The following is a 20,518-nucleotide window of genomic DNA, read 5'->3' as shown; positions in this document are numbered from 1 at the left end:
ATATTTTAAATTAAATAAAACATAAGCCAGTAGAATGGCAAAAACTGTAGAGCGAAAATTAACATAAAAATAACCCAAATAAACAAACGAACGAAAAACAAGAACAGACATAAATAGTAGCCCAGAAACCCTTGTATAATTTCAAACTTTAAATCCAATTAACAAAAACTATACAAAATTTAGGATAATGCCAATAAATTATTAATTTAGCGGTATCCCCCAGAGGTACCATTGCCAAAAGACGTGAAATATCACCAAAAGAGGGTTAAAGGAACTACCAAACGATAACAAAATCAAAATAAATTAAAATAAAATATAGACTGACCATTACACGTTTATATCCCTTTCCAAAATTATCACGTACACATATGTATATATATCTGTTAGACAATCCTTTTCTCAACTACAGACCTGTTCATCATTCATAATCAACAATTGTAATTAACCGTCTTCCCGTATCTAATCCTATAATTCTTTAATTAACTGGGCACTCAATCAGTGTTTTATCCGTTTAAACAATTACTATCACACTAAGTTACACTCTCTATAAATCCAAATTCACTATAATATCACATTCAACTACAATCCTTTGTTACCTAATTAGTCATTCCCCCAAAATTAACTATAATCTCAAAAGTATCCTTTCTACCCATTAATAAACCTTTACCATAAGATCCTACTCTTAATTTCACTACAATTCTGTGTACAAGGGTGCAATTACATTTAGCTTTCTCCCATAAGTGAAGTATTCCCCCTAGAGTCCTTCCTTCACTAACTTAAGATTTTTCATTACTGAACTATCACTTACTCAGTTTTTCAAGTGTTCTTTCTATTCGGGGCTGCCATAACCATCAGCGTAACAGCGTAGACTAGAAAGCGGGCAGTTTCTCATCCTTGGAATACATCCATCTACCTGAGGTTCGCTCTCTCCCGTAGGCACTGCTCTGTTGAGTTGAATAAGGATCCTTTCTTACGTCATTCTCTAGAATTCTCCTTGGGCGTTCTCCTTCTTTCACTGGGAATTGGATCAGCTTCTCACACTGTGCTGTATGCATTGGCTACTGCTGTATCGTCTTTCTTCCACATGGACACATTCTTTCCCCAACTTTAGACTTACCAAAATTACTCACAAGGAAAATTTCCTACCCATTACTAAACCATCTTCCCAAAACTCAACAACGACTCCGCCACACGACTGTCTTCCTCCACGCACTTCCAAAGACTCTCCCAAAAACGTTTTATTTACTCCTTACTCTGAATTTCAAAATTTCCTGCGCTTTTCACTCTGACCAATTTCACTCTGATCGCTGACTATTACATCCCTTCCCCTGTAATTCCCAATTGTTTCCTATACTTTTCCGTGGGCATGTCTTCCATCCTTTTTTTTTGAGCGGGCTTCCGGTTTCCAGCAATTTCTGGAACTTTCTAGAAAGGTGACCGGAAATTTTGAAGTTTCTAGATCTACTTTGTGTTTGCCCAGCTACGCCCTGTATTTGTCTTGCCAGACCTGTCGTTAATTGCCCCCGTGAAATATTAAAGTGTGCAATTAAATTTCTTGAGTATCTCCATTACTGAGCTCCATCTCAATCTTAATTGTTTTTGTTTCGGCTCTTTGTTCTTTAGGGGTGAAAAGTTGACTGTGATCTGTGCTCATTAACTATGGACTGCTCCATCAGTGTTTCCTATTGAATCGCGTGTTCGAAACGCTCCCCCCCTTTGCTACGTTAATTTTCCTCTTGCTTAAAGGTAATAGGCGAAACGAGCACAATTAAACCTGGGACTTATCTGAACTCTCCTATTCAAATTCTGTTATTAGTTTTGACCTGATATATATTTCAAATGGTTATGTGTATTAATATTCCTTGATTTTTTTTTCAATATGAATAACCCTCATATTTAAATAACAGTTTTAAGGGCAGGTTCTTACAGGTGTACCTAATAAAGTGGCAGCACAGTGTATAGCGCACTGTTATTTTTGTATGGTACCATCTTTTCACCAAAGGATTTCAATTAAGAAACAGTGGACCCTAAGCTACCGGAATATACCATCTGCTTTTCGACCAGTACTTCAAGAAGAAGAATTTCTCGTCGGTGAACCACCAGCTTAATCTGTTTTACAGTCTGATAAGTGTCAGGTGATGGCTATGATAAATCATCTGAGCAACCATATCAAGAGATTCAAATTTTATTTGCATTTTTCCTCTGTAGAGCCTCTAAAATTGCGTAGAATGAAATAAATGATCTTATCAGAGATCAATGATTTACCGAAATTTTCAGAAAACGCAGAAATTTTAGGCTCAAGACTGTAACAGTGGAATTTCCATCAAGATTAATGTTGAAGTGTCTGTATAACGGTGCTGCCAAATGTATTAAATCAATTTTTTTAAGTGGAAAATTACTACCTTGCCTGTACTGACATCAATGGTTTAAGGGACTCACTTAATACTGATCATAACTCTTAAGACTGGAGACTCTTCATATTTTCTTCTAAATTGAGTTTAAAATCATTTTATTGCATAAAAGCAACGGACTACTATCAATTCCAATAGGCCATGCAGTTCATATGAAAGAATAATAAGATAACATGAAGCTTCTTACTGAATCCATCAACTACTAGGAGTACCAAAGGCAGATTTGCGGTGCTTTAAAAGTTATTGACATATCTTGTTGGAATGCAGTTGGGAAGCACAATATTTTGCAGTTTTATTTGCGAATTAGAGCACGGTCTTCTCGTTACACAAGAAAACGCTGGCCTTCAAGACAATCCAGGGTTAAAAGAATGTCCGTTACAAACCACTATTGGAGCCAAGCAAAATGCTGTTACACATCAAATTGAGACTTTGAAACGATTTGTTAAGACCATGGGTCAAGATGGACTAGCCATGAAATATCTCAAGAAAAAAAATTCCAAACTTTAGTGAGGCCAAAATAAAGATGGTTGGTACATAGGCCCCCAGATACAGGACTTTTTCAAGGACAAAACAATCTGACCAGATTCCCCATAGAAAGTGGCATGGGATGCATTCAAACTTCTAGCAACAAACTTTGGGAAACAACAAAGCAGTAACTCCTGTATAAACAGCTTGTAATATACATGTGCTTTCTTCGCTCCCATTTGGATTTTTCTGAACAACTGCCGCGCATTAAGTGAGGAGCGGTAAGAGATTCCATCTGGACATCCCGGTTATGGAAAAGCGATACCGAAGCAGATGAGACTCTGCAATACTAGCTGACTGTTGCTGAACTGTAACAAGAGATGCTCCAGGTGTTTGAGTACAAATGACTGGCGAAGAAGACGAGTGAAATGCGAATCGAATGATTTTTCAATATTTCCCTGGTGAATGTGATTTAATTATTTTCAGTAACTAAAAATGTAATAATTCTTATTATTTTTAACTGTTCTGAAAAGTATTTTTATAGTACAAGTTGCGGATAAAAAGATACGAGAAATATTTTTTAAAATTATTGTATTTTAAATACAACAATTTAAATGTTTATCTTCTTTAAAATACTCTCCAAACAAGAATAAGCAGCGCGTCATTCGCGATTTCTAGGATCTAAAAGAGGAAACTGAAGCCCTTAAAAGATACCTCCTTTAATTACGTTTTGAATGTTTGTGTTGTGTTCTTTTGGATGTCTGCTAAATCTTCAAGTTGCTTTTCTTTGGGGTTGATTTTAATTTTTTGGAACACAAAAAAAAGTTTAAGGCACCAGATCTGAAAAATAAGGCGACTGCTCCGATTGTGAGCTTGTTTTCCTTAAAAACTCTCTCACTGCGACATAGAATGACAAGGTGCATTGTCTTGAAGAAAAACAAATTTTCCAGCTATTAACTGTGTGCCGTGTCTTTCGAATATTTTCATGAAGTCCTTCTAAAATCTCGGTGTAGAGTATCTGATTAGACGGAACAAATTCCTAATGGAAAACACCACGACGATCAAAGTAAACGACAAGCATGGACTTGATCTTCGATCGAGACATTCTCGCGTTCTTTAACTCGGAGAGGATGGAGTTTGTCACTGCATGCTTTGATGCTTGGTTTGCGGATCATACTGAAAGACCACGAATTCATCTTTTGTTATCACTGAATGCATAAATTTAATAACAATTGTTTGCTGTAAATTGCGATCACTAATTTTTTTGCCGAAGGGTTAAAAGTGCGATTCACTTAAAGGGGCACAGTTCAATCAAAACTTAACCGATTGCAACGAAACAAAAACTGATCTGTAGAGGGAAAAACAAGTTACCACACGATATGAATGCTGTTGACATACGTAATAGTAAGACTTTGGTAAACAACGATTCTTGTTTAATTTAACTACGTCTTGTAATAACATGCTTTTCAATATAATATTCATAAAAACAGTACAGTGGACGTTGTTGATTTATCCAGTTAAAGACCTACGTATCGTATTTTATAGAATATAAGACATATCTGGTATTTTCAAAACTTGCGCAAACCAATTTTTTATTGCTGATTTCTCAATTCCCTCCGCACATGCCAATAAATACAGAAAAAACTACTTTCCTCAAAGAAACAAAAAATATTGAAAATTTGTTTACCAGTGTAATCGGTAATTTAACACTGAAATGGCAGACATTAATTTCATTCGTGGACAGCAACAGCAGTGAAGTTCATCGCTTCTACTGGGAAACATTTTCGCAATGTCTATATCCAGCAAGGACATTACATTTTGTAATGCACTTTTGCAGCCATCATCAGCGTTTTCGAGAGATACGATCTTTTAAATTTGTTTTCGCTCATTGGGGAAGAGCAGCACGTAACTGGCTGTGGGGGGGGATTAAAAATAATGTTATTAACTGCAATTCACTTCTACCCTACTGAAGTCTCAAACCCACCCCACGTTTCGCAAATTTGATTGCAATTCACAGAAAATTCTAGACTCTAGGGTGTGTAGAGCGGGTGTTAGTAGAACATTAAAGACACAAATTTATTTACAATCTTTAATGAACGTTACATAAAAAAAATAATAATAATTACATACAAGCATGCCAATTTCCATATATTTGAACCATACTACAGTAGACTACCCTACCTCTCTCTCATCAACTATTCTCAATTTACGAATTATTAACATCAGTTTTATCTTACTAAATACGAATCCTCGGTGATTACTCAATCATTATCTTTACCGAGTTCTATTACTTTCATCAGAAAAACTCATTTCAGCTCTTATTACACTTATAAAATTTTTGTTTCTAGCCTTTAACGCAATAAGTGTATTACAACTGTATTACCAAAATGTATTACCTCTTACCTCAACAATATTCACTATATATCACTCATTCTACATTAATTTCTCTCTAGTTATCATCTTAGTAATTCCCTTTACCACCATTACGTTATTTCAAAATCATTAACATTCATAACGAATTATCTCAACCTTAGTAACTAACTTGCCTAATACAACAGGATTGTTCTTTTTTTTAAAAAAAGGGCTATCACTCAATTCCTTACAGAGCTAGGTTATGATTCCTGAGTTCGGGGTTAAATAAAAAAAAAAAAAAAAACAGGAACAGACTTACGTTCCGGAATGGCCACTACTTCCGATTTCCTTGCGTTCAGGCTCCTTCGTGGCAGACAGGCTTTCTTCCATTTCTTGGGCACACTGCCTTCCGATGCCCAACCAGGCTTTCTTTCTTGCACTTTACCTTAACCTTAAACTTATCTGCGCAACTTTCAACGTACATGTTTCCCACTCTTCCATACCTCCAAAAAGCGATCATCATTTTCAGACCACAGTTACTCGCGTCCTCTACGCCTCACTACCGATTTCTCTCACTTTTTTATCTTTTTCTTCTTCATCTTGCTACTTCGAAATGTGAACTCTGACTACTAAAAAATCTACTTCACTTAAATCCTCAAACTCACGACCCTTTCGACCACAGTGAAGTGGACACTTTCCTAAAATACTCCACCCGAACTTTACTATTTCTCTCAAGTTTGGAACGCCTTCCCCAAGGACTCCAACCAATCCCCATACTCTTTAATTTTTTCATTCCTTCCTATTTGCTAAAAAAACTCACCCGAGATGTCTCCCCAGCGCACAAACCACCCTTCTCTAGATATTTATTATATTTTTTTTACACGCAGTATGGCCGTTTCATGTTGCCAGTCACCTCCAAAACACTCATTTTCGTATTCACACCTCTGCTAAATATATGGAGTGTACCCAAATTTATCAGTCACCCTGATGCCGTTTCTTTTTGATGCGAACACTGGATGTCCACTAATTTCCTGTTTACTTCCTAATGGTGCCTTAGATCAAAAGAGACGGTTCATAATCCCGTTTCACGTCCTATAGTTCTTGCCCTAAGCAGCCCTTTCATGCCTGTTCTCAAATGGCACCCTCTTTCTTAGTCATTGCGCTGTCTCTGTTTGTTCTCTTCTGTTATTTAAATTACTTGTTTACCTATTTTACTATTTTAATATTAAAATCGGTATATTTTAATATTAAAACATAAAATATTAAAATATTAATTCATAAGTCTAAAACTGTCCATTCCTAAATCCAGTGTTTCTTCAAACTTCAACCTTATTTACATTAAAACTAAATATCCAATATTAATACTTAATACTCGGGCATTAATGCTGAATCTCACTTTCCATTGCCCTACCTGGATTTATTTTAGCAACACAAATATTTCTTTTTTAATTTGTAGGACCTACTTCTTACAATGCGAAAGAGGTGATCTAGGTGGACCTTGGAACTAACTCAAGAAATGTAACAGCATGTTATGGGTTGTATATTCGACTGTTTGGGAATGTTTTTTTTTTCTTTTTGTGAGAAGCAACTTTAGAAGAAGAAGAATTCTTTATTATATACAGAAAGCACATTGCTGTATACAACTCCCTTCACGGCTACAAGCCAGGGGTTTACATAAAAGAAATCATATAATACAATAAACACAAAAAAAAAAAAAAAAAAAAGAGCATTATGACTCCTGAAAAGTTTGTACACTGAGATGATGGATTCAGGGCAGTGATGAATAGGTCTCCGGGAGCAGGGTCTACTGTCCTCTAACGTGGTCCTGGGAAGAAAGTCGACCGAGTACTTTCTGCCTATATTCCTTGTCGACTGCGAATTTGTAGAGGTCGCCGTCCAAGGACTGTATGTCTTGCAGCATTTGCACGGGTAGGAACCGCTCAGTTAGCTTTAACCGGTTTGGAATGGCCTGTAGGATTGGATTACTCTTATCATGTTCACTGGGTGCAGTCCCTCTCACAAGATAATTTTCATCTACGAGTTGTGTTTTTTCAGTAATTTCTGCAGCAGTGTTCTGAACCTTCCTTTCTTCGTTGTCTACTTTTCACGGATAAATCACAATTCCAAAGAAATTTTCACAACTGTGACCAGTGGGCACCAGAAAATCTTTATGTTATCACGCATCAGCAGCAGTTCCATTGAAACATTTCTGCTGGTGTTGTTGTGGAATACATGACTGGCCCATTTCTTCTGCCACCTACAGCTGTCTTTGGTAGAACAATTGGTTTGTTTGTTTCTTTCTTTGGGGATTTAATAAGCGCATCGGCATCTGTTACCATAGTGACCCCAAACAATTGATATAATCACAGTCCTCCACATACCGAGTGGAAAAGACCTGAATTCGAATCCCGTCGAAGACGTCAGCAATTTTTTTAACGAAATATCAGTCAGGCTAAAGACTATAAGGAGCGGTAGCATGGTTTTTACTTCCGATTTGAGTCTTTATATTATAACATATCTTGTATACCTACCAACGTTGTTGGAAGAAGATCCTTCGGAAACGCGATGCCAAATGTGGTTCATGTATCATGGGGTTCCAGCATATGTTAGCCTCATTGCTTGAGAATTTATCGATAATGACTAGCACCACTATACGCTTATCTTGCCGTTAAATTGGTAGAGTCAGTCCAATTTACTGATTAAAATATTGTGGGTCTCTCGTTATCAAGATACCTTATTTCTGCTCATGTTTAGGCTATCACGTTTCGTATAGGCAATTCTCAGAGAATATACAGTGGATGGTTTTCAAACAACTTCGGATATTTCGAAGGTGTTCAACAGCCAATGAGAAGACAGGTCTAATCTGTGTGTTGCTGCTCAAAGTGGACATTTCGAAGACTTTCTCTGATTTTGACATAAAGGAAAGTTCTCATCGGTCATTTACAGTATGCATTAACTACCTGCTTTAATAAAAAGTTAAAAAAAAAAACTTTTAGAGCCATCCTTAATCTCAATATTCGTACTTTCACACTCATGTTATTATCCAATTGCATATTCATATTAAAAATGTAACATTCAGCCCCGATGACATCGTTCGATGTCAAATCGTTTATAAAAGAGCGTTTATTTTAATGTTACCTCAAATTTTATTTGCAATTTCATAAACGAAACCATTTCAAGGAATGTATTAAGGACGAGTTCTTTTGGCATTACTAAACTTAAGCAGTTCCTCATTTAGGCAAAATCTTTTAAGTCTCAAAGAAACATGTAGGAAGAAACAATTGAACGAGTTGGTTATTTCCTCTCTCCATCCCCCATCGGGAATATGCTAACGGGCTTTAAACAAAATATGTTAATACCCATGTCTTAGGATATTAAACGTTTTATTGAGTTCATTTGGGATGCGTTAGAAATAGAAATGTCAATTGGCTTCAAAATTATGTTTATTGGACTCAAATCTTTTCTCAATAGACGACAATACACACCATGGGCACAGAAAAAGAGAACAACGGTAACCTTGTTAATCTCATGATTATCAGAAACAGTAATGCCATGAAAATTAAGATCTTAAGTAAACCTGCCCACACAGACAAATTTAAATTTCTCCAGCCAGAATGATATGACTGAAACAAACGAAGAAGATAACGTAATTTGTTTGAAAACTGGAGTAATATAAGCCATATTTATGCACTAATTGTCATGGTGTGTTGAAGGCATTGAAAACATCTACCAGGTTAGCAGAGAACATTTTCTTAAACCCATTAATATTATTCCCGTTTAAATAAAGAGACTAGTGGCCATACGGGGTATGTTTAGAAACTGTAGGGTGTGCAGCAGAACGATATTTATAAAGTTTCGATGGTTGCTGCGTTGTGAGAAGACATCAGGTTCAGCTATCTGCAGATACAAGGATAAAGAGAGAGAGAGAGAGAGAGAGAGAGAGAGAGAGAGAGAGAGAGAGAGAGAGAGAGTTGTTGTTGTTGTTATTTGATTTTTAGGAGCATTAGCAACTAAGGCCATATTGCTCCGGCGATATGCGGTGGTCATTCCCTGACCTTTCCACATCCTCCGTATTTGGTTGTCACGAGCTCGAACCCCGGTCTAAGAGAGATATTCGAGTCGCTGAGTGGTTCTTGATATTGTAAAGTAGTGCAGGCAGAGGCTATCTTAGACCTAAGTAAACTAGGCATGTGCCTAGGGCCCGCACTTTGAGGAAAGCCCGTAAATGGCAATGAATACAGACAGAATCGTAACGTGTGATATTGTAGGAGCTACAATGGAGTGTCGAAGGAATGTTGCCAATTACATTGCCGACATTTTAGTAACTGCAATGTCAAGCAATATGATAACAGTATTATGTTTAGATCTTATTTCTCACTTCCTCACGATCCCTCGAACGTCTTCCGCAAACCCTCCAAGTGGCATCGGGACCCATTAGTTGGGAACCTTTGTTTAACATGGTTGGCATATTTTCGTTTTTGTCATTTTCTGTAGTGAATTTATATCTGTCTTAATTTTGATTTTGTTTTGTAGAGTATTAGTTTTTTCAAATCGTTGGTAATAACTGAATAAACATCTTATTTTGAAATATAACTGAGTCTCTAAGTAACTAATATATTGTCCTAATTAGGCAAATTTCTGTGTTCGATATTCCGCAAATTAATTTTTGTTTTGGGAAATATATTCATCTGTATCAAATCACAAGTATTCAATTGTATGGTATTGAACAAACAGTCGCCTCATCTTTGAGCAGAATAATATAATATCAGTAATTTAAAAAGCAGTTTCAAGCAAGAATTATTGACAAGATGACTTTTTGAATACCTATATATTCATAGTACATATTTTTTCAGGGCCCCCAAAATACTTTTGCCTAGGGTCCGTATATCCTCAAGTTAGGCCATGGGTACTGGAACTCGATTAATCGTTCTGTTTGAAGCTCGAAACTTTCTTACTACGGGATTCTATCGCACCCGTGATTAAACACCATTCAATAATTTTCATAGTGACAGTCAACTCATTTTACTTCATCTTTCTTGTTTCCGCTAGATATTACTGAATGGCATGCACAGGGATTTCCTTCAGACCTCTTGAGGAGGACCACTTTCTCTTAGTAACAGACATTGATAAAGCACTGAAAGACATCTGTGAAAATCCCAGAATAAGCGATATTTATGTTAAAAGAGTACAGGAAGTGATTCCAGGTAAGTTGTATAAATTTTTAAAAAGTCCTATAAATCTGTTTATTTAAATTAGTTTGATTTTTTTTTTTTTATGTGAACCCCAAACACGAGAGGTATTAGAACCTATAGTACTTAGTACCGTGCTCGGGTTGGAGGTTGAGAAGAAGAAAGAAGATATTTGTTGACATTGGACTTGAACTTCTGTAGACTGTAATTTTCAGGAAATACGTATGAAGGAAGGTTGTTGCAGAAAATGGCAGATGAATGAATAAACGAGGAAGATGAAAAGTTGGTTCTGTGGGTTTTATGTTGGACAGTAAATGGATGTTGGCTGGTGGCGGCACGTGTTCGGACTGTTTTGAAAGAGAGAGCAGGAATTATTGAAGCCAATTCAGAAGAACAGTGCCCATTGAAATATCTGTAGAAGAGGCATGCAGCAGAAACAGTACGTCTATGAGAAAGCGAGTGGAGAGACGCTGTTAGAGATGAATCATTAATTAACCTAACTGCCCTCTTCTGAATGGAATCAAGAAGCCTGAGAGAGGTTTTGGGGGTACCACCCCAGGTGTGGGAACAATATTCCATGGCAGGACGGATTTGCGATTTATACAGAGTGAGCAGCTGTTTGGAAGAAAAGTAACGCCGAGAGCGAAAGAGAAAACCAAGTTTTTTAGATGCAGAGGAAGCAATATTTGTAATGTGCTTGTGCAAAGAGAGATTAGAAGTCAGGGTAATCCCCAAAAGAGATATAACATTTTGCCTAGAAATCGGAGTGTCACTAAAGATAAGCATAGGAGCAGAAGAATCCTTTTTGCGAGATTAGCATTAGCATTAGCATTAGTAGAGGCATTTGATGCAAGAAAGCAAGCCTATGCAGCATCAGCCAAAAAAAAAAAAAAAAAAAACCCACTTCCCTTCACCCCTCTGTTCGTTCAAAATACCTGTCCAGCTGAACCTTAAACTTATTTAGGCTATCAACCTCCACCACAAGGGATGGAAGTCTGTTCCACCAACCAACCACCCGCTGGCTAAAGGCAAATTTCCGCACGTCTATCCTACATCTGTCTTTCCTCAATTTGAATTTATGCCCTCTCAGGTGATTATTCTGAGCTAGAGGAAGAATCCCATCAGCATTGAGCATGCTCAAACCATTCAATAATTCAAATTGAACGGTTTCTATCAGAATGGTTTGAATTCAACCATTCAAACCATTCTGATAGAGGTGTATAAAGCCTTGAGGCTTTATACGCCTCTATCAGATCATCTCGCTGGTGCCTAGTCTCCAGACACTGTAATTTGCAAAACTTAAGCCTTTCTTCGTAAGACACCCAATCCTGTTGCCCTTCTCTGTAGTCGTTCCAGCAGCTCTATATCCTTCTTTGAATGAGGCCTCCAGACCTGTATACTGAACTCTAGGTGTGGCCTGACCATTGCCTTATACAAGGGAATAATCACCTCCTTATCCCTGCTGGAAAAATTCCTGTATATCATTGACAATACTACATGAGCTACTCTTGCAGCCCGTCTGCACTGCTCAGAGAACTTCATATCTGCCTGCACAACCACCCCCAAGTCCCTTTCATTCTCTACCACTGTCAGTGTAGTACCACAGAGTTGATACGTTGCTCTGGGGTTGCTGTTTCCCATGTGTAGTACTTTACATTTGTCAATGTTAAACTTCATTTGCCACCTCTCAGCCCATCTGCTCAACCTTTCCAGATCCTGTTGCATCAGCATAGTGCCTACAAACTTGGACATTAAGCTTGGTATACCATCATCAATATCATTTATAAATACAGAAAACAATAATGGACCCATCACTGAGCCCTGAGGGACTCCACTAATAATATTAGTCCACGATGAGCAGTGTCCATTGATTACCACTCTCTGTCTTCTCTTCCTCAACCACCCCTTTATCCATAGCAGCAATTTGCCTCCAATGTCACACTGCTCCAATTTGTGTAGCAGTCTTCCATGTGCAACAGTATCAAAAGCCTTTCTAAGATCCAAGTGTATAATATCAAAGCTATTCAATGCATCCAGTTCTTTTGTGACTGCATCATAGTATCCAATCAAAGTGGTCAGGCAAGACTTCCCCTTAACAAAACCATGCTGTGTCCGAGCTATAACTGAAGTCTTGTCTAAATGATCCTGCAGTGCTTCTTTAACCAGTGCCTCCATTAATTTTTCTGGAACAGAAGTTACGCTCACAGGTCTATAATTACTTGTGTCAGCCTTTGATCCTCCTTTGTGTATTGGGGTCACATTTCCACATTTCCAGTCTATGGTTACCTCCCCTGAGTCCAACAAGCTCTCATAATTATGGCTAAGGGTTTGCTTACATCCCTTGCTGTATCCTTTAATATAACTGGATAGATCCCATCCACCCCGGGTGCCTTTCTTGTGTTTATTTTCAACAGTTTCTGCTCCACTTTACACCCAGTTATTTCAAGATTCTGTAGGTTACTGCTAGAGTTGAATACACCTCTGGCATTTCCCTCGCTGAATAACTCCTCATGTGTGAATGTCGATGCAAAATATTCATTTAGTTTGTTAGCTACCTGAGCAGGATCATAAACAGTTGACCCATCAATATCAAGTGGACCAATCTTATTCATCCCCTTCCTTCTAGAGTTTACATAAGTAAAGAACTCTTTGCTGTTTTTCTTTGCATCCCTAGCCAAGGATTTCTCGTAATCTGCCTTCGTTTGCCTAACCTCCTTTGTTACTTGGTTGCATATCAACTTCTATCTATCATAGGCTTCTTTTTTTTTTTTGATTTGGTAGCTGTTGGCGCATCGGCTTCTGTGGCCATATTGCACATCCGAAGGTTTTTGCAGTAATTTGATCCAAGACCGAGGCGGGAATCGAACCCGCTACCTTTGGGTTGCCTTGCAGTTACTTAACCCACTCGGCTATCCCGGTCGGCCATAGGCTTCTGTGTAATGTGTTAATTTGTTAGCATCCCACGCATTTTTCTTCTCTGCCATATGTCTCATTAGTTCATCTGACATCCATTTTGGCCTAAACCTTGAACAATATTTCTTAGTTGGTATGTAAAGCCTAGTAGCTTCCAAGATAAGTTCTTTGAATGCTTCCCATTTTGAATTTGCTGTTGGTAACATCATCAGTTGGTCCCACTGTATAGAATTTAAATACTGTCTCAGTCCATCGTAGTCGCCTTTACGGAAGCAATAACCCTTCCCTTTACCCCTAATGGTAGTTACCTCTTTGAGTAAATCCCACTTCAGCACACTGTGATCACTGCCACCAAGTGGTTCATTTATCTGCAGATTCTTAATGCATGAAGAATCACTACTGATAATCAAATCAAGAGTATTACTCCCTCTAGTTGCCTCCCGAACATGCTGATGTAGAAAACAATCATCCAATAAATCCACAAAAGCCCTTCTAGTGTGTAAGTGACCAGCCCCCAAATTCCAGTCAATATTTGGGAAATTAAAATCTCCCATTATAAGACTCTCTGATTTACTGGCCCACTCTATTTCCCTGTACAGTTTCTTATTATACTCATTAGAGTCATTAGGCCTACAGCAGCATACTCCAACTCTCAATTTTGATCTCCCAATGCTTATGTCACACCAAACTGACTCAACACTGCACTGTCCAGCGATGTCGACTGGCTTCACTTCCTTGGATTTTATGTGTTTCTTAACTAATAGCATAACCCCTCCCCCTTTCCTATCCTGTCTATCCTTTCTGTAGACGTTGTACTCCCCAAATTCCAGTTCTGCATCCCTTATATCTGTGTGACACCACGTCTCTGATATCCCAACAATATCTGCCTTCGATGTTTTGAGCAATACCTCAAATTCATCAAATTTATTTACTAAACTCCTAGCATTGGTGTACACGCAAGTATACCTGCACCTGTTTCTATTCTTAGCTACCCTAACACAACCCATGTGTTTACTCGTACCGCAATGACTCCCAGCAGTCTCTGAAATATCTTGAATCTTGTTTTCCAGGCTTCTGCTCATTCCAATAGAAGCAGTGCAAGAATATCTTTCACCTCTGCCAGTGGTTACCGTCAATCTATTGGTCTTTGTCTCCCCCCGAGCTAGCAGTTTTCCGACCCACCTAACACTGCCTCGATAGCATCAGCAAATATTCTTGCACCCTTTCTATTTAAGTGTATCCCATCCCTGTCGAAGCAATCTCTTTCTCTCTCTCTCCTGTTAACAAGTACAGTCCAGGCTGAAAAAAATTCTACCCCTTGAGCCTTGCACAATCTTTCCAGGGCAATAAGACAAGATATAAGACAAGAGATATAAGACAAGACTGAGTTTTAGAAGGGTTGAAATCAACTAAGTTGTCTTTGCCCCACTGGAGAATACACGAAGATCGGCATTTAAGGAATTGGTAGCAGATTTTCGAGAAGTTCAAGCTGATTGAGCAGGACAAGGTTTCTCAAAATGGAAAGTTGAATGCAATGTGCTATCATCGGCAAAACTATGGATAGGATTTCCAGTCAATGGAAGAAGGTCATTGATATACAAGACGAAAAGAGTGGGGGAAAGAACTGAACCTTGGGGGACACCGGCATTAGTGGAGAAGTTAGAAGACAGAGAGCCATCTACCATCACCCTGAGTGAGCGATTAGAGAGAAAACTGGATAACCAATTACTAAAAACAGTTGGCAAACCATAAGATGGAAGCTTGTTTAAAAGACCTTTGTGCCAAACTCGATCAAAAGCCTTTGAGATGTCAAGAGCAACTACTTGTGTTTCACCGAACCTTTCCATTGAATTAGTCCATAAATGGGTAACATAAGCCAGAATATCTCCATTAGATCGACACTGACGGAATCCATACTGGTGATCGTTGATCAGATGGAAGGTTTCTAGGTATTTTAAGAGTTGGCGGTTAATTGATTTCTCCATTACTTTAGAAAGAGTAGAAGTAATTGCAATGGGACTATAATTGGATGGGAGGGATTTGTCACCCTTTTTAGGAACTGGCTGGATATGAGCAAATTTACAAGCAGAAAGAAAAACACCTCTGGAATAAGAAAGTGAAAAAAGGCGGCGAAGAATAGGAGTAAGTTCAGGAGCACAGGTTTTGAGAACAAGTGGAGAAATACCATCAGGACCTGGAGCTTTCTTAGCATCAAGATTCATTAAAATCCTTCTGATATCCTTTTTGACGGAAGACCACAGGAGGCATTGAACGGAGCGTGTTAGGAATGTTGGGAGGTGTTTTACCAAGATCATTAATACATGAGCTGGAAGAAAAATGGAATGCTAGCAGGTCAACTTTATCCTTGGCTGAAGCGGTAACAGAACCATCTGGTTCTGTGACACAGAGACAACCCCCAAGGCAGAATGCGCTGGTCCCGAAGGAACTAGTAGTTGTTGGTGACTCTATTGTCAGGGAAACGGGGAACATGCTTTGTAAAAAAGATAGGTGGAACAGGACCAGGGTATGTCTGCCAGGGGCAAAGGTTGATGACGTTGTAGAGCGAATATCATCTTTTAAGGGCACAAAAGGTGATATAGTTGTACACGTTGGCACTAATAATATTAAGAGTAGGAGACCGGCAGAATTACTTAACAAGTACAGGTCACTGTTGAACAAAAGCCGAGAATTAGGGTTGAATTTGAAAGTGTCTGCAATTCTGCCCAGACACGATAAGAGGGAGTATATGATGAGAGCCTTGTCGATCAATTCGGCCCTGGAAAGATTGTGCAAGGCTCAAGGGGTAGAATTTTTTTCAGCCTGGACTGTACTTGTTAACAGGAGAGATTGCTTCTACAGGGATGGGATACACTTAAATAGAAAGGGTGCAAGAATATTTGCTGATGCTATCGAGGCAGTGTTAGGTGGGTCGGAAAACTGCTAGCTTGGGGGGAGACAAAGACCAATAGATTGACAGTAGCCACTGGCAGAGGTGAAAGAGATTCTTGCACTGCTTCTATTAGAATGAGCAGAAGCCTGAAAAACAAGATGCATGGTATTTCAGAGACTGCTGGGAGTCATTGCGGTACAAGTAAACACATGGGTTGTGTTAGGGTAGCTAAGAATAGAAACAGGTGCAGGTATACTTGCGTGTACACCAATGCTAGGAGTTTAGTAAATAAATTTGATGAATTTGAGGTATTGCTCAAAACATCGAAGGCAGATATTGTTGGGATATCAGAGACGTGGTGTCACACAGATATAAGGGATGCAGAACTGCAATTTGAGGAGTACAACGTCTACAGAAAGGATAGACAGGATAGGAAGGGGGGAGGTGTTATGCTATTAGTTAAGACACACATAAAAACCAAGGAAGTGAAGCCAGTCGACATCGCTGGACAGTGCAGTGTGGAGTCAGTTTGGTGTGACATAAACTTTGGGAGATCAAAATTGAGAGTAGGAGTGTGCTATAGGCCTAATGACTCTGATGAGTATAATAAGGAACTGTACAGGGAAATAGAGTGGGCCAGTAAATCAGAGTGTCTTATAATGGGAGATTTTAATTTCCCAGATATTGACTGGAATTTGTGGGCTGGTCACTCACACACTAGCAAGGCTTTTGTGGATTTATTGGATGATTGTTTTCTACATCAGCATGTTCGGGAGGCAACTAGAGGGAGTAATACTCTTGATTTGATTATCAGCAGTGATTCTTCATGCATTAAGAATCTGCAGATAAATGAACCACTAGGTGGCAGTGATCACAGTGTGCTGAAGTGGGATTTACTCAAAGAGTTAACTACCATTAGGGGTAAAGGGAAGGGTTATTGCTTCCGTAAAGGCGACTACGATGGACTGAGACAGTATTTAAATTCTATACAGTGGGACCAACTGATGATGTTACCAACAGCAAATTCAAAATGGGAAGCATTCAAAGAACTTATCTTGGAAGCTACTAGGCTTTACATACCAACTAAGAAATATTGTTCAAGGTTTAGGCCAAAATGGATGTCAGATGAACTAATGAGGCATATGGCAGAGAAGAAAAATGCATGGGATACTTACAAATTAACACATGACACAGAAGCCTATGATAGATACAAGTTGATATGCAAACAAGTTACAAAGGAGGTTAGGCAGGCGAAGGCAGATTACGAGAAATCCTTGGCAAGGGATGCAAAGAAAAACAGCAAAGAGTTCTTTACTTATGTAAACTCTAGAAGGAAAGGGATGAATCAGATTGGTCCACTTGATATTGATGGGTCAAGTGTTGATGATCCTGCTCAGGTGGCTAACAAACTAAATGAATATTTTGCATCGACATTCACACATGAGGAGTTATTCAGCGAGGGGAATGCCAGAGATGTATTCAACTCTAGCAGTAAGTTAAAGAATCTTGAAATAACTGGGAGTAAAGTGGAGGAGAAACTGTTGAAGATAAACACAAGAAAGGCACCCGGGGTGGATGGGATCTATCCTGTTATATTAAAGGAGGCAGCAAAGGAAGTAAGCAAACCCTTAGCCATAATTATGAGAGCTTCCTTGGACTCAGGGGAGGTACCCATAGACTGGAAATGTGCAAATGTGACCCCAATTCACAAAGGAGGTTCAAAGGCTGATACAAGTAATTATAGACCTGTGAGCTTATCTTCTGTTCCAGGAAAATTAATGGAGGCACTGGTTAAAGACGCACTGCAGGATCATTTAGACAAGACTTCAGTTATAGCTCAGACACAGCATGGTTTTGTTAAGGGGAAGTCTTGCCTGACCAACTTGATTGGATACTATGATGCAGTCACAAAAGAACTGGATGCAGGGAATAACTTGATATTATATACTTGGATCTTAGAAAGGCTTTTGATACTGTTGCACATGGAAGACCGCTACAGAAATTGGAGCAGTGTGACATTGGAGGCAAATTGCTGCTATGGATAAAGGGGTGGTTGAGGGGGAGAAGACAGAGAGTGGTAATCAATGGACACTGCTCATCGTGGACTGATGTTATTAGTGGAGTCCCTCAGGGCTCAGTGTTGGGTCCATTATTGTTTTCTGTATTTATAAATGATATTGATGATGGTATATCGGGATTAATGTCCAAGTTTGCAGACGATACAAAGGTTGGCAGGGTTGTCAAGGACACTACTGACACTATGCTGCTGCAACAGGATCTGGAAAGGTTGAGCAGATGGGCTGAGAGGTGGCAAATGAAGTTTAACATTGACAAATGTAAAGTACTACACATGGGAAACAGCAACCCCAGAGCAACGTATCAACTCTGTGGTACAACACTGACAGTGGTAGAGAATGAAAGGGGCTTGGGGGTGGTTGTGCAGGCAGATATGAAGTTCTCTGAGCAGTGCAGACGGGCTGCAAGAGTAGCTCATGGAGTATTGTCAATGATATACAGGAATTTTTCCAGCAGGGATAAGGAGGTGATTATTCCATTGTATAAGGCGATGGTCAGGCCACACCTAGAGTACTGTATACAGGTCTGGAGGCCTCATTTCAAGAAGGATGTAGAGCTGCTGGAACGAGTACAGAGAAGGGCAACAAGATTAGTGAATACAACAAAGGGGTGCTCTTACGAAGAAAGGCTTAAGTTTTGCAAATTACAGTGTCTGGAGACTAGGCACCAGCGAGGTGATCTGATAGAGGTGTATAAAGCCTTGAATGGTTTAAGCATGCTCAATGCTGATGGGATTCTTCCTCTAGCTCAGAATAATCACCTGAGAGGGCATAAATTCAAATTGAGGAAAGACAGATGTAGGATAGACGTGCGGAAATTTGTCTTTAGCCAGCGGGTGGTTGGTTGGTGGAACAGACTTCCATCCCTTGTGGTGGAGGTTGATAGCCTAAATAAGTTTAAGGCTCAGCTGGACAGGTATTTTGAACGAACAGAGGGGTGAAGTGGAAGTGGTTTTTTTTTTTTTTTTTTTCTTTTTTTGGCTGATGCTGCATAAGCTTGCTTTCTTGCATCAAATGCCTCTACTAATGCTAATGCTAATGCTAATGTTTGGACAGAGGTGGGAGCAAAGATGGGCAAAAGTTGCGGCCAATAGCTTTGGCAAAAGACCAAAATGCTCGGCTACCATTAGGGCAAGAAGCAAGTTTTCTACTCTTAGCCTGTGCAAACCCTAGTTTGGACTGGTTAATAACTGCTTTACAATTGTTGCAAGCTTTGGTGTAGGCAGAAAATGAAACTGAAGAATTAGAAACAAGCCAATTAAGATATGCAACATTCTTCTCTTGGACAGCCTTAGCAAATTTATTGAAAACCAAAGTTTAGAAAAAGGACGAGATTTTAATATGGAGTGTGGGATAAAGGATTCCATTCCTGCAAGAATAATTTCACTGACACGATCTGAGCAAACGTTGACTTCAGAAGTTTTGGAACAGCAATCCGACCAAGGAAAAGAAGAAAAGAAGTCTCGCAGGTCATCCCATTTCGCATTCTTGTAATGCCAAACAACAGGAGGTTTGAAATAGCCATGAGATAAAGGCTCCATTGGAGAAGAGACAATCACCAAGTTGTGATCTGAAGTGCCTAAAGGACCTCTCACTTCAACCGTGTACTTAGAAGGGTTGTTTGTGAGAAAAAGATCAAGCGTATTGGCTTTATGATTAGGATTGTCCGGTATTCTTGTAGGAAAATGAACAATCTGTGCTAGGTCATTAGTAATTGCAAGCGCCTCAGCATCTCGACCTGCTGGGTCGGTGTGACTAGAAAACGGAAGCCAGCTGGAGTTGTGAACATTAAAATTACGAAGGAAAATTACTTCACTGTTAGGAAAGTTGGACTGGAGAAAGTAAAGTTTCAAATAGAGGAAGTCAAAGAGTTCCAAGTGATTAGTGGAGTTGTGAGAACGGTAGAGACAACAGATGAATTTTACACAATGAGGTAGAGAGATTTTAAGCCAGAGAAGATCGAAGAGAGGAGATTCCAAATTGCCAAGTCTCTGACAGGGAATATCAGAACGGACATATGCACAAGTACCACCTTTGAGGCGAAAGGAATCATACAGCGAATAATTCGGGCATCTGAGATGAGCAGTAGATGAATAAACCGATAACTGAGATTCTTTCAGAAAACGTATATGGTGTTTGGCAGACTGCAAGTGGAAATGGACATCGTTGAGATTAGAATTGAGACCACGTATATTTGTGAAATGAATTAGGAAGTCCTTGGGA

At 39.1% G+C, this 20,518-nt stretch overlaps 1 protein-coding gene across 1 annotated transcript in view; it reads left to right on the top strand.

Annotated features, from left to right (window-relative positions):
• LOC150077705 (alpha-tocopherol transfer protein-like) overlaps positions 1-20,518 on the top strand; it is a 62,608-nt gene that overhangs the window by 3,005 nt on the left and 39,085 nt on the right. Inside the window, exon 2 of the mRNA XM_090385512.1 lies at positions 10,278-10,432. Coding sequence (XP_090241638.1) covers positions 10,288-10,432 — 145 coding nt within the window. The 5' untranslated portion in view covers positions 10,278-10,287. The remainder of the gene's footprint in view (positions 1-10,277; positions 10,433-20,518) is intronic.

The sequence above is a fragment of the Mastigoproctus giganteus genome, chromosome 11 (assembly GCF_048544385.1).
Source record: "Mastigoproctus giganteus isolate SK-2022 chromosome 11, ASM4854438v1, whole genome shotgun sequence".
NCBI classification, from domain to species: domain Eukaryota; kingdom Metazoa; phylum Arthropoda; class Arachnida; order Uropygi; family Thelyphonidae; genus Mastigoproctus; species Mastigoproctus giganteus.
The sequence above is the reverse complement of the archived record's forward strand: the minus strand, read 5'-3'. Positions and strand labels throughout refer to the sequence as shown.